At 47.2% G+C, this 14,817-nt stretch overlaps 1 protein-coding gene across 1 annotated transcript; it reads right to left on the bottom strand.

Annotated features, from left to right (window-relative positions):
* Positions 1-9,740: 9,740 nt before the first annotated feature.
* LOC131584270 (uncharacterized) lies at positions 9,741-14,470 on the bottom strand. The gene is made up of 2 exons (XM_058849184.1): positions 14,336-14,470; positions 9,741-12,688 (listed from the first exon to the last, which is right to left on the bottom strand). Exon 2 carries the CDS (start codon positions 12,684-12,686, stop codon positions 11,697-11,699), a length of 990 nt encoding a protein of 329 aa, XP_058705167.1. The 5' UTR covers positions 12,687-12,688; positions 14,336-14,470; the 3' UTR covers positions 9,741-11,696.
* Positions 14,471-14,817: the final 347 nt, after the last annotated feature.

Here is a 14,817-nt window from a genome sequence, read left to right as displayed (position 1 = left end):
ATTTGCAGGATTGCCACTAGATGGTGCGGGAAACACAGACTTCAGCGGCACACAGCCTGCACCTATTTCAGTGCCATGCACAAAGTGTGGCTTGTAGAATTATTCTGAAGAATATTTGTGGGAATTCAGGCCCAGGGATGGACCTTTTCAGTTGGTTTGGTAATGTCATTGCCAATGAATACCAGTTTTATAAATCCAGCTGTCCTGTTGGGAATGAAAAGGACCTACTTGGTCCTCAGTGACAAAATCATTCAGGAGGGCCTTCCCTTGTTGCATTCATTTGCTTTAATGTTATATTTTCAGATGAGTACAGTTGTTGTGTGGTTGCAGATTGGAGTTTACAAGCTCTTAAATAATATCTGCAAACCTGATATGAAGAGAGCAGTTTGTAGGGAAACTGCCAAAATTACCGAGAGGCCAGTGTCCCTGTCAGGGAATGTAGAGAGAAAACATCATCTCTCCCTCAAAGGCAAAGGCTGAGCTGAGCCTGTGTCCCATCGTCCTCAGCCAGGTCAAAGAAATCTTGTCTTTGCTTAACTTGTAGTAAAATAACTGGAGCTATTTTAATAGAATTGACTACACAATCTCTCTGGACAGATTCTGGTTACTGGTCCTTCATACCCCGTGACCACTGCCTCTTCAGCAATACAAAAAAGTTGGATTTGGGCCTTCTAGGGTGAGAATCTCCCAAATCAAAGCAATTGGCAGTATGGATTGTCTTTTCTACTGGCACTGGTGAAGCAGAGGAACCTTAAAACCTGTGGAATTGAGCCCAAAGAGAAAAGGTAAGTGGAAAGGACAAAATTATACCACGTACATGAAGTGACCTCTTGGGAGAAGCCATACTTCACTAAAGGTGAGTGTTCCAGTTCTTTTCTTACTTTTCATCCTCCCTTTCTAACCCAAAGGCAGTAATGGTTTACTCTCTAAATGTTCCCTTACTCTGTATAGAAAGCAGTAAATCTAATTAAGCTATTTATAGGGATCTTTGGTACACTTGGATATTTTCTTACTCCAAAATAAGCCTAGTGTTCTCTCAGATTATCACTTTTTAAAAGAAGAGACGCTATATTTTGGTTAAATATTCCTAGTGTATCTGTGGACAGTACTGATTTATTTGAAAATTCTAGATGTTTTATCATGAAAAAGCACACACTACAGAAAATGAAAACATACATACTCTGCTTCTGGGTTTTAATGACCACAGAGATTTAAGTAACACATTGGTCACTTGATGAGGCTACGTCTTTTTCTTTTTTTTTTTTCCTAGTTTAAGTTTTCTCTGCCGTTTTCTGTTCTCTGTGAACATGCCAAGCTCCAGTGGCTTGTGAGAATTTGAGGTGGTGGGATGCTGGGAACCAAGTCCTTGCTGCACTTGTGCACTCACGTGCATCATGGGGTGCATTGCTGCCAGCCATGGAACAGCTGCTGCAGGCTCAGAAAGATGATTTACAGGTCACTGTGCAAAGGAAACCAGTGGAGATAGTGAATATTTGCCTTGGTTAATACCTCTGAAAACTGAGCTTCAGGAGAAACCTCATCCCACTCTACAGCTCTCTGGAAGGATATCCAGGTGGGGGTTGGTGTCTTCTCCCAGGTAATGGTCTGTCAGGAAAAGTTTAGAATGGATATTAGATTTCCCTAGAAAATTTCATGATGGAAAAGGTTGTTAAGCACTGGAACAGGCTTCCCAGAGAAGTGGTGGAGTGGCCATTCTGGAGGGATTTAAAAGCTGTTTAGCTGTAGCACCTGGGGACACGGTGGGCTTGGCAGTGCTGGGTTAATGGCTGGCCAGTTTTCCAGTGAATAATAACTACACCCAGTAAAACTCTACATGCATTGCCCAGTGAGATAAGATCAAACCAAACATGCTTTTCCTTCAACTGCTCTTTGATTTTCAGTTTCTGACTTCACAAATGCATGTATTTTCATGTCCTTTGCAGTGGTTTAAGTTGGTGTGTGAGGCAGCTGAAGGTTTTTAGTGCCTTAGCTGTTCTCTGAGAGGCTGTACCCCTGTGTAAGTGGGGGCTATGCCTGCTAATGCTTGCAGTAGTAAACGTGGAGTATTTCTGGTGTAAATTAAGGTAATAGACTATGGGAAGGATTGGGATTATCCCATAGAACATTTTCTCCCTCAGGTGGAACCATTTATCCACAGACCAGTGAGGGAGGAAGGAGATGAACAAAAGGTAGAAATTTGGGCCAGTAGAGTCAACAGGAAATTTTCCATTGACTCCACTGAGCTTTCACTGGGAAAACATAATCAGGAGTACAGAAAAATGAAGTTACCACGTGTGCAGGTGGAACAGCCTATCTTCCCTGAGAGCTGTCCTAACCCCCCAGAGCCCTGCAGGCACCAGGGCAGTGTCTGACCTGTGGCACCCAACACAGGATTCACATTCCACTGAACTGAGTTTGCATTTTTGCTGGGTCCAGTGCCAAGTCTTTGTCATGGCTATATAATTTAATTAAGCTTTCAATTTGATGGTGTGAAAACTGCAGTTTCAACTTGTTACATCATCCTCAGGAGTCAGTCAGCCTTTCCCTTACATTTGTTCATGTATTACTCGTGTCCTGTAGGAACTGGTGACATGAATAAAGAGAAAGAACCACCTGGCACTCCAACTCTGTTATCTCTGTGATTCTTTTCTTGCTCTGAAAATCTGATTCTATATAATTATTTTTTTTCCTGTATGATTGCCTAATCCTATGAATATTCTTCCCCGTAGTAAGAATGATTCCCATTGTATAGAAAGCAGAAATAATTCCAAAAGCCTGCAGCTAGCTGAAGGTCCTGGGTGTCTGGGTGGTGGAGCAGGTCACACCTGCAGTCCCCACTTGGACTCTGGGATTGATTCTGCTCCCTCTTGTCCTGCAGGTGAGGATCTCATCCCATGAGCTGAGAGACTTTAGCAAGAGTAAAACTGCTCTGCATTCAGGCAGATCAAATGGTCTGAGGAGGGTACAGAGCCATGGCCTTGTTCTGCCTGGAGCTCATCTCCAGAGCAGGATGAGCAATGTGCCTTCAGTCTGTCAGCTGGGTTGGCTCCCTCCTGTCCCTGGGAGAAGGAATGCGTGCAGTACAGTGCTTTGTTTTCACAGTGACTTTAAAATACTGTACTGCTGGCCTGGAACACTCTGTACAAGGTTCTGGGAGCAATGACTTCTTAAATACCTCTGCAAAGGTTCTGGTCCATAAAGATACATAAGTCTGTGTTGTCTGTTGAAGTACAATGGTGCTGAGAGACCTTGGGAGCTGGTGTGGGTCAGGATGTGAGTGCTTGTACCAGGGGCAGTAAATCTAAGAGTCCAACTGTTTTATTGTGGTCCAAACAAAAAATACTTCTCTAAAAAAACCAAAAATGTGACAAACAGCCATGTAAATGTGGTTGATACTGTTGATGAGAAAGGAAAGACTTCTAATAGAGGCTAATTACAGTGTTTGGTTTTGATAGCTGGGACCTCACAGCCCCTGCAGGTCCCAGAGTCTGACAAAGTGGGACAGGCCATATTAGCCATTGCGATTTCTGGAAGAACAGAGAAAAGGGAAACAAAAAAACCCATTTTTAATTTCCTTTGGAAATTCAATTTCTAGAATTCATATTAGATGCAATGAAAAGCAGTGGGGTGGTTTGGGGAGGGTTTGTTTCTTCGTCAATTTTGGCAGCAAATATGAAAATAAGTGGTTTCAAACTGACAGAGGGCAGGGTTATTTTGGGTATTAGGAAGAAATTCTTCCCTGTGAGGCCCTGGCAAAGATTCCCAGAGAAGCTGTAGCTGCTCCATTCCTAGAAATATTCAAGGTCAGGCTGGATGGGGCTTGGAGAAACCTGGTCTAGTGGAAGGTATCCTTGCCCATGGCAGGGGATTGGAATAAGATGATCTTTAAGGTCCAGACCATTCTATGATACTATGAAAATTTTGAATACAATGGGCATCACAGATTTTGCCAGGCCTAATGGGATGATGTTTAAATGCTGACATGTTTTCCTTTATAGCCTGTATCCTTTGCAATGGGCTGCAGGAAGGAGGCTTCATCTTTGGGCACAGAATCCAAAGATTTCTTCTGCCTGTCTGAGATTGCCAGGTAATTTTCTGTTACCAGCATTAACCTCAGCGAGACTTTTCTCTCAGAATCCTGTTGTTGAAGACAGGGAAATTTAATGAAGTGAACCAATGTGCTCAGAGCAGCTGCACTGCCCTTGCTGTCACATGCAGTGCCTTGTGCCTGCTGGCCAATTGTGCCAGGAGCACTTCTACATGTCAGAAAAATGTGCAGAGATTATGGATGTTTGTCAGCATCTTTCTACTGAAAAATAAAATCTAGGAAAAGGTTATACTGGGTGCCCCAGCCTCCACCCTCTACCTCCATGGCAAGTCCCACCTTGGAGAACCTGTGCAGTATCTGCTGACCTGGAGAGTGAACTCTATTCCAAAATCCTGAGGATTTTGCTCCTCTTTTTCCTTGCTGCAAGACCCAATCTCTTCTGTTCTCTATGGTGGTGGAAACCATCACTCCCATTATCCCCCCTGACACTTCCCTGTAATATCACTGATGGCTTCTGGGTCCAGCTATGTACCCCACATGTTTTTCTGGTTAACACTATTGTACAGTTATGTAATTAATTTGGTTAATTACGCTTAGAAAAGAGTTTCAGGGTGGAGACATAAGCAGTCCATCTGCAGCCAGTTGACTGTGCAGTTCATTCCCCTCTTGAGAAATTGCTGATCTGAAGCTTAGAGGCAGCAGAGAAAGGAAACTTCAATTTTCTGTCTTTAAAACGACAAGGGGAGGGGTTTTAGTGCTGTAGCATGGATCAGTTTTCACTTTGGTCTCAAGGACTTCCTAGAGCAGGCAATGCTTTATCATTCCAAGGGAAGACACTTTGCAATAGATCCTGCTATTTGCTTGTTGCTATAAAAAGACTGGGAAAGGGAGGTGTAGAGGAATCTGTTCTAAACCCAGCTGGTACCAGCTCAGCCCTTCAGGGAAGCACAACGCTTAATTTCTCTTGTATTTCTTTGACCCAGTTAGCATTGCACGAATGTTCCTGATCACAGGACTGTCTAATCCTCTCTTGAATCCTGCTGAATTCTATCTTGTTGACATCCTGCAGCAATTAATTGCAGGAGCTGACCCTGCACAGCAAGGAGGCTGCGTTGTTTTCTGTCTGTGTGCCTTGTTCCAGCAAACCAGGTTTAGCAAAGGCAGCATGGAGGGTCCACACAGAATTTGGCATCTGAGGCAGGGATGTCACCATCCCTTGAGGGCTAGGGATGCCTCACACCCCAGCACACCTGAAGGAAAGCTGAACATTGACTGAGCAGCCCAAATGTCACCACAGCTTGGCTGTGCTTTCTGTCACCTTGTAGTGCCTGAAGGAACAGGTGTAGGGATGCTTTGGAGAGAGCTGGGACTGAACCAGGCTGGGGGGAGCAGCAGAGTCCCAGCTGCAGCTGCTCTGGCCCATCCCTGTCAGCTCTTCTGGGCAGGAGCAGGAGCTCACCTGCAATATTTGTACCATCAAACTCCTCTTACCTGCAGACAGTGCCAGTTGTTAGACACCCATCTGTCTTAAATTGGGATCTGGAGTAGGACCTGGATGTTTCTGGATTCAGAACTGGGCATGAATAGGCCTGTGTTTATATTTGCTTCCCCTGAAAAACAGTTCTATTTTTTACTGTTTTCCACAGCTGGCTCTGTGAGCAAGGACCATGTGCAGGTTCCCTTTGTGCAAACCAGTCTCAATGTGAAGCTCCCAGCTCATCCCACTGGATGGATGAGGCTGGAATGGCTTGGGGGCTCAGCAGGTCAGGGGTGGCCACTGCATTTACACAGCCCCCAGCTCAGCAGGGCTGGCACTGCCAAACAGCCACCAAGGGCATTTGTGAGCCAACCTCACAATTCATTCTGTGCAGTTTTTGATGCTTCTGTAGCATGACCTGAGGGAGAGTTTGAAGAACATCTGGAGCAAGTTTGGTATTTCTTGTGTAATTTCTTTGGAGCCTGGACACTTGAGATGTGCCATCTCCCTGTTCTGAAGCTGAGCTAGTGGAGCTCAGCCAGTGCTCACTGAGTGAGCTGGAAAGATATAAAAACATAAAATAATTAAGGTTGGAAAAGTCCTCTTAGATCATTAATTTCAGCACAGCACTGCCAAGCCCACTGCTAAACCAAGTACCACACCTACATGTTTTTTGAACACTTCCAGGGACAGTGATTCCACCATTTCCCTTGGCAGCCTGTTCCAGGGCTTGACAACCCATCCAGAACTTTTCCCCAATTCCTAATCTAAACCTCTCTTGGCACAACTTGAGGCCATTTCCCCTGCTCCTTCCACTTGCTACCTGGGAGGAGAGACCAACACCCACCTGGTACAGCCTCCTTCCAGAGGGTTTTAGAGAGCAGCCCAGCACCTCTGGTATGAACCATTTTCTCTCCCACATACTCACAACCCAGGGAAAAATAACAAAACATTCAGCTAAGCACAGCTGACTTGCAAATGTCACATTGTGCTGCCAGATAAGATGTGGCAGTGTCCCTGCTGGCTCCTTCTGCTCTCACCGTGCGTGACCACCCGCTCTGCAGAGCAGGGATTTGCTGATCCTGAGGGACAAAGCCACTGCAGGTGTGTGAGGCACAGGCAGATAAAGCCTTGTGGTTTACACACAGGTTTTGCTAAGCTCACAGCAGGCTGATGGGCTTTCAGCTGGGTTAATTTAAAAGCAAAGACACAGTGGATACACTGCTATTACACACAAATAAATAAACTAATAATTTGATTTTCCTCATCAGCTGCTATTAGGAATCCGTGCTTTAAATGCAGCAGAAAATTATTCCCATTACAAGCCCATTCCAAAGCACTTAAAGGCTCCCTTTCATTTAAATGGCATTTGGTCAAACTTTATGTAGCAACAAGCTGGTATTCTAAAAATGCCCAGCTTTTCTACAGCTCTTTGCAACAGTCCTAGGAAGCATTGCCTCCAGGACCATTAATTCCAGGAAAGCTGCAATTACCAGGAACAATATCTCTCTATTTACACAACATGTATTTTGCATCAGCTCTAGCTCGTATCAAGCAAATTATACTTGAGAATCCCTGAGCATGGGCCACAAGCCCAGGATGTGGCACTTCAAGGGTCATCCCTGCTCTCAACTGTGGCCCACAAAAGTGATGCCAGCCACACAAACACATGTGGGCCCTGGTGAGCAAGGCAGAGGGCTGTGCCTGAAGCTTCTGGCTCCTCAGTCTCAAGTAGTAAAGCTTTCAGCCATCATTTCATAGCTCTCCTCTGCCCATGGTTACAGTAGCAAGTGGAAAATACAAAACACATCTCCATTAATCACATCGCTGATGGTTCAGTCAAGGTTTCATTCAAAGCTAAGGGATTCCTGCTAGACACTAAATGCAATTTAACTTCATTCTGCACCATGATAAATGAAGTTAGTCTCCACTTAGGATAGCTGAAAGTTAATTAAAATAAGTCCTCAATGAGCAATTAGGCCCAAATGCAGGCACTTCAGGGCAGGGGAAAAGCCTGGAGCACCAGCCACAAAGCTTCTGCTTTCAGCTGAGGCATCCTGGGTTTTGCCTCGGGTTTGGGTCTGATCTCCTAAAAAGGTGGGAGCTTTACCTTTTCCTTGGAGCTTTAAGAGTTGGATTTTTTTCTGAAATCAAAAATAGCTGCTTCCATCCCACCTTCAGTGTTAAAGGCCTTTGTAGAAACTGATTTTTAGAAACTTGCTCACACCCCTGCAGCATCTCCCTGTTTGTGTGCAGCCCTTCCATCTGCTCCCGCTTGTCTCTCGCATTACAATCCCTGGCTGAGAGAGCCCCATTTGTGGCATATCCCTGTCTGTAAGGCTCATTATTTTAGTTTGTTTATTAACATCTCTCTTGCTGTCTGTCTGTGTGGGCACCGAGAGGCCCCTCCTGAGGCTCCCTGTGCTGCAGGAGTTTCTGAGCAGCTCCTGCAGTGCACAGGTCTGATCACCAGAGAGAGGCTGGTGGAGCTGTTGCTTCCTCACCTTTGGTTTCAGCTGATGGGTATCTTTGTTGTTTAAAAGACAAGAATCTGAGGAAAGAGAGGGACAGCTCTCTTTCTACCTCACCACCTCTGGTTTGTAAATTCTGGTCATGATTTTCTGTGTCCAAATGCATTTACCGTTTGCAGCAGGAAGAGGCTGCATGACCATGCAAGCAAAATTGCCATGTTAGCTCACAGTTTGCTTGTGAACTGGATGTGAAGTCTGAGACTGAAAGCTGCCGGTGGGATTTGGATACCGATTCCCCAATCAAATTAATCCAAATCCCTCTGGCAGTTCTGATGATCTCAATAAATGAGATTTTTCTGCCGGTGACTTCAAATGCAGAGCCTGCCATGAGATTGGCCATGGAAGCAGCACGGCTTTTATCTCTCTCTGTGACCTAAATTCCTTGATAAGGTTTTCTTTCTTGTCTGGAAGCACTTCTGAGCAGGCAGCAACTTTCTGCAGGCTTATCCTGACCAGTGATTCTTCAGGGGCTGTTCTGCAAAGAGGGAAAGGGGGGAGCATTTTCTGGTGGCCCAGGTTTGCATCCATGGGGTGAGCAGGGAGAAAAGTTCTGTATAAAAACAGGCCACATTATCCCACCCAACAGCATCCAATTTTTTTTCCTTTGGTGGGACTGCAGGCTCCATCAGCTGGGGGCAGAGAGGCTGTGACAGGGGAGTGACAAGGCTGTGCCAATCCCCATCCCCTCCCTGAACCAGCCCAAAGAACGTGTCCAGCAGGTGGGTGATGTTGTACAGCTGTAAAACTGCCTTACGCAGGAACTGGTGCATATTTAATTGTGATTTCACAAGGACCAACACGGTCATTTCCAACAGAGCTGATGGTGAAGAACGTGACCCTGAATAGAAAAAAACCCTCCCTATCTGCTGTCTCTGTGTTAAACCAGCTTTTCTTTTCTTACCTTACTTCTTTTCTACTTGTCACAGCTTCTACTGCACAGCTGGAATTCCTCAGCCCAGGGCTCCTGGCCCTGCCACCCAGCATTCCCCTCCTGCTGGGAGCTGCCCTGCTCGCTCACTGGCATCCAGCCCCACATTTCCCTCCTCCCTTCCCTGCCTCGCCACTTCTATGGCCCTAATTTGCCCATGTCTCTTTGCCCCCATCTTTGCTACATCCCAGAAGCTTTGTCTCCTCTTGCAAAACCCAGTTGCTTGAGTAGAATCTCAGTTTTCACTAAAGAAAAAGTATTCTCCAGAAAGAGCCAGTTCACTCTAAAGCTTCATTGCTCCAAACCTGGCTGTGCCTAACTCCAAACTCCTGGTGCTCTATGGGCACATAACAGCTGCTGCTGAGCAAACCTGGAACTAACACTGTGTTTTTAAATGTCCCCAGATCTGAGCCCATCCCTGCCATCACCCCAGCCCCCACAACCTGCTCCCAGTCCTACATTAGAGGAGTTGGAGGCTTTTCCCAGTGTGTCCTGGGAGGCAGCTCTCATCTGCTGCCTCTTTGCTTGAGAAAGAAAAGATGATGGGTTTCAAGGGTGTAGAAACTTGCAGGATTACGTGGCAGCTGAGAAGGAATCAGAGTTCTGGGCAGCAGCTGCTGAAAGGGTGAGGAGTGAAGACCTTTGGTGACCTGGTAGAGTGAGAAGGTGTTTGCATGGCAAGTCACAGCCCATGTGCTGTGGATCAGCCCAGCAGTGAAAATAATCCCCTGTGGAATGCAGAATGGAAACAACAACTGGATAGAAGGATTTTATTTCCTTTGTCAAAAGCAGTGATACATGCAGTTGGCACAAGACTTGTTAGGCATTAGAGTCATAAATATTCACATGGAGAGAACTTTAAATGACAGCAGAGCAGTGAGGACAAGCATCACTTAAACCCCAGCATTTACCTGAGAAGGGAGGGACAGGTGTGGAGGAGGCAGAGAAGGCTGGGACCTCCTGGGTTGTTCAACTTTCTCCATCAGCTTTAATGAATGCTGGAGCCACCTTCACTTCTGTTCTTGCTGTGTGGTTAGTTCAAAAACAGAGCTGAGAAGCAGCTCAGCTCCATAGCACTAATGAGTTTCAACAGGAGAAAAAAATATTTGAGGTAAGAGATGTGAGGATGAGAAGCTCACTCTCACCTTTTGATCCTTGAGCATATTTACACTTACGTTGGTACTGAGCAGAAGTTGCTTTTTTATTTAATCTGCTTGAGGGTGGTTTGGAAATCACTTGTGAGCATTTTTATAATTGCAGCTTTCCAATGCTGTTTCTCATCTTAGCTGCTGTTGAGCAAACAGCCTGGTCCCTCTGCTCTCCACTGTGCCAAAACATTTACTCCTAGTAGCAGTAATAATTAGGCTGGTATTTCTTTGCAGTTTTCTCAGCTACGTTTCCTGACTGGCTACAGAGAGTGTGGCACTAGACACAGGTGGGTGAGGCTGCTCTGACTGCAGGAGAAAGTGCCAATGGCAGCTTCTCTGATGGAGAAGTCTCTGTGTGGCAGCGAGGGATGGCCTGAGCATGTGCCCACTACCCCATGCCAGGACTTCCCAGCCTTGTGGGAATGCTTCTCATGCTACAGACATCCCATGAAGCAATGCCAAACATGAATTGTTTGTGTATGCTGTGTGCTGGATGGTTGGAACACGCACATTTGTTTTTTCCACGTTTCAGTCCTGCAGCACAAAGCAAAGCTCAGTCAGCATCATCAGCATGGTCAGGTAGGTGAGAATACAGAAGCACAGGTATGAAGGGAAACACAAGTTATTATTTTACACTGAGGTTCTATGAGTACCAGCTCAGCATCCCTAGGCTGCCCCTCAGCCAAGGCTGCTCTTCTGACCCTGCAGAGCTCTGTGTGTGCTCAAGGGCTGCACCTGAGCAGCAAATCCCGTGGGTGCCCAAGGTGTGCAGCCTGGCTGTCAGTGCAGAGCCCAGCATGATGCCTGTTTCTTTACAGCTGGCTCCACCACAGCCACAGCACTGCCACAGCAATGCCCTCCAGGGCTCCCAGCTCTCCTCCTGCCAGGGTGAGTCCAGGAGTAAAGGGAACAGAGTTGTGCCAGGGTAAGCACCAGGAAAATCCCCACCCAAGGAGTTGTAATATTCTCAACATTGCCCTCCAGCAAATCCTCAGAAAAGACTTCTTATGATTTTTAAGAAATATTTCTTTATGCTACTGCTCTAATGGATGACCTCTCCAGTGGGATCCTGGTGCAGAGGCAGGGATCTATGATGGGTCTCCCAGTAGATGTGTCAGAGAGTGCATTTCGTCCGAGCCTTGAGCAAAGGGTTTCTTTTTGAATGAACTGTACCCAAGGGTCAGCAACATCTGGCTGCTTGGCACTGGCAGGAAAGCACTGGTATTTCAATGTTCCTACTTCTTCTCCAGCACAGATGGGATTTGTGTTCTCTCCAGCTCTCTCCAATTTTAATTCGTGCTCAGGGCAGTTCTAGGCAGTAGGTGGGAGGAGATGCTTTATGAACTGTTGCCTTTCCAAAATGAAAACTGATTGCTGTTCCCTTAGCAGATGAGACTCTGAATTGTCCCTTTGCCCACGGATGAGGGATATGATGGATCACAAGAGTCTGCCTGACTCGCATGCATGTTCAAGCCATATTTTCTGTGTGAGGACTCCAAAGAGAGCTGCTAGAGCACAGGGTGGTTATATCTTGTGAATAAAATTATTCTAAGCAGCTACTTCTTCACACTTCAGCAATGGCTGGGAGCAAACAAGCTTTTATCTTTGCTTCCTTCCAGATGCATCTGCGCTCTGAAATCCAGTTATGGATGGTGGCTTTTTTAGGTACCTGGAAAGACTCGAAGTATCTCTGCTTAGTGGGAACATCACCCATGACATTTTTGTCACAGTGAGAAGTTTCTCTTCCTTCTTTTTCATCTCTGCCTGCTGTATTGAACAAATTCTGCCTTCTTACAGAGAAGGGCAGGGCTGGGTTTCCTACCACCTTCCCTCTAGCTGAGGGTGCCAATAGCCCTTCAGTGCTAATGAACATGGGGCCATCTTCTTTCTGACTGTGATTATTCCCTAAAACTGTTCCCTCATCCTTTCTGAGATACCTCAGCTCTGAGCATACTGCTTCTTTCTGAACTGGTCTTGGGGAAGGAAGCCTTGGAAAATTGAACACTCGTGGAAAACTGGTTTTTCCTGTGTTTTTTTCTTCCAGGTCTGTGGGATGAAGGTCACAATTTGGGGCAGAAGAGTTGCACTGTGAGTAACCAGCACTGGCACTTTCACCATAGCAAGAAGCCTTGGAGGAGCAAAGATTTCCTGCATTGGTGTAAATTTGCTCCAGAGGGTCCTCTCTGGACCAAAAGTCGGTTTCTGCAGGTGGGACTTTTCCCAGCGGCACCACATTTGAGAAGAAATTGGTCAATTTACATTTTGACCTTTCCTGCTGTGTCCCCACAAGCAGTGGAGAACCTGGCACATCTTCAAGGGTCTTCAGGGTCTTTCTGTCCTGACCCTTATGTCTGCTTTCCAGAAGGGCTGGGAAGGTGGGTCTGGCAAGGTGGCAGATGGATTGGATGTAGTCATCGCTGGAGTACGAGTCTGGGCTGGCTGCAGCACTTCCAGCACGCTTTGGGTTGCTGCTTGGATCCTCCATCGCCTCCTCGTGGGTTTCCCGTATGGTTGGGAGAGGCTTTGAGAGGCTCAGTCTGATCCGGGGTGCCATGGCTGCAAGGAACAGAGCAGACACGATCAGTGTGTGGAAACCTGCTGGGGTAAAGAACTCCTGGGCTTGTTTCTACCTGAGCCACCTGATGTCTTCTTGTGGTAAACACAGCTGTTAACAAAAACTGCATTTTAAAACTTTGCTGCCAGTACTTTTATATCCATGGCTTCATAAAGAGTTTCATAAATGTACCAAAGAAACCAAGTCATTAAATGTGGCAGTAAATAGAAGGGTCATTAAGGACATCAGCAATGGTGCTCCCCCTGAAGCAATGCAAGGGAGCACAGCTGGAGAGGTGTGGGGCAGGGGTGTGAGCTCGTCTCACTGCCCTTGTGGGAGCAGCAAGGCACAAACAACTCTCCTTATTTAATGCTCCTGTCTGGTTATTGTGACAGGGCTCTGGCTTCACCCTTAGTCCAAGCAAGCAGGAGCTGAACCGAAAGGAGAGGAGCTGTGAGGAGCACCACCTAAGGAAAGCAACATTACACTGGTCTCTTCTAGAAGCTGTAGATGAGAATGTACAGGGAGACTTTTATCTGTAGTGCATAAATGTAGTTATGGAGAGGTAGGTCCTCTCCTGAGTGCTTACATAGAGTCAAAGGGATTTAATTCATGTCCTTTATATTCAAATAGTCATCCTAAACTCCTTTTAGGATGGATTTCCATCAACCTGCTCCCACTACTCAGTTAAATATATTGAATTACAAATATTTCAGTATATTTTGTGCTGCAGTGTTTTCTAACCGTGCTGATTTTTTTTTTCTCCAAACACTCTCCCCTGTGCTTTGCTTATCTCTCCTTCTGGCAGAGATGACCACATAGCCTGGATTTATTTTTTTTTTACCGCTTCCCCCAGTGAAATTTGTATGTGACTAATCTGCAGACACAATATAGCTTTGTTGTGTGATTAAATGCAAAAGTGCTTTGCTAGCTATTTTAATGCCTTGCTTGTCATTGCTGGAAATAAATCTGGCTTTGTTGAACCTCCCTGCAGAGCTGCAGATCACACAGGGAGCAGAACCGAGCAGCTCGTGCCGAGCCAGGGCAGGGTCGCTGGGTGCCCATCCCTGCCCAGGCTGCTGCTGGTCCCCTCTGCTTTTCGTCAGCCGCTACTGGGAAAGCCAGCCAAGCTGGGATTTGCTGGCCTGAGAGCAGGAGATGCTTGTTTTAAACCTTAGAGCCTTTATATTATCCTTTTTCCTGCCTGCTGTGTTTCTCTCGTGTCTCTAAGCCTTAAAGAAAAGGCTTCTTCGTTCCTTCCCTCCAAGCCCCTGGTGGGCTCGGCAGGGTCGGGTCCAGGCCCGGCAATGAGCGGCCGGATGCTCCTGGCGAGGGGCACGGGCATGTCGTGTTAAATCACGATAGCGCTAATCAGTGACCGAGTCCTGCCAACACGCCCTTCCCCCGGAAGGAAATTCAATTACCAATTTGCTGTAAAACTCTTCCCATGCTGGGGTGGCTCAGGTCCCGGCCGGAGGCGATGCCCTTCGCCCTGGGTCACCTCCCCGGCACCTGCGGCCCCCGGGGAGCAGGACCCGCTGCCCTGCAGCTTCCCTTCCAGCGTGCCTTCAGCATCACCGGCTACCGGCATCCCGGCTATTCCCGGCGACCCCCAGGCCACAGCCCCTGGCCAGACCCCCTCCCCTTACCTGGGGCTCGGGCGCTGTCGTCTCCCCTGGCTGCAGGGCTCTGCCCGCTCCCTCCTCCCTGTTTCCAGCACGGGAGATGTGCTGTCTAACACTAACCCATGCGCCAGCTCCCTGCCTCAGTCAGCTGATCCCGCTGCCTGTTTTGTTGCTGCTGCTGCTAAATATATCCGCTGGCTGCCTGCCCTGCCCTGCCCGAGCCGCAGCCGGCGGCGCCGGGCCCCGCCAGGACGGGCACCCCCGGCTCTGCCCGGCCACTGCTCCGTCAGGGACGGGGCAGGAGGGGAAGGGCTGCCTGTGCTCCAGGCTGGGGGGGGAAAAGAGCAGCCCTAGGTCCTTCATGATTTATTGCTGGAAGGGGAATCCTTAGGGTCTGGGGATGTTTTTCTCCCTTCTCTGCCTTATTTTGTGCACAAATTTGTGCTGGTTTACCCGAGAGGCAGCGGGTGTTTGCAGCTTCATTAGTGCTGCTCTCTGCTCTCCTC

The sequence above is a fragment of the Poecile atricapillus genome, chromosome 13 (assembly GCF_030490865.1).
Source record: "Poecile atricapillus isolate bPoeAtr1 chromosome 13, bPoeAtr1.hap1, whole genome shotgun sequence".
NCBI classification, from domain to species: Eukaryota; Metazoa; Chordata; class Aves; order Passeriformes; family Paridae; genus Poecile; species Poecile atricapillus.
The sequence above is the reverse complement of the archived record's forward strand: the minus strand, read 5'-3'. Positions and strand labels throughout refer to the sequence as shown.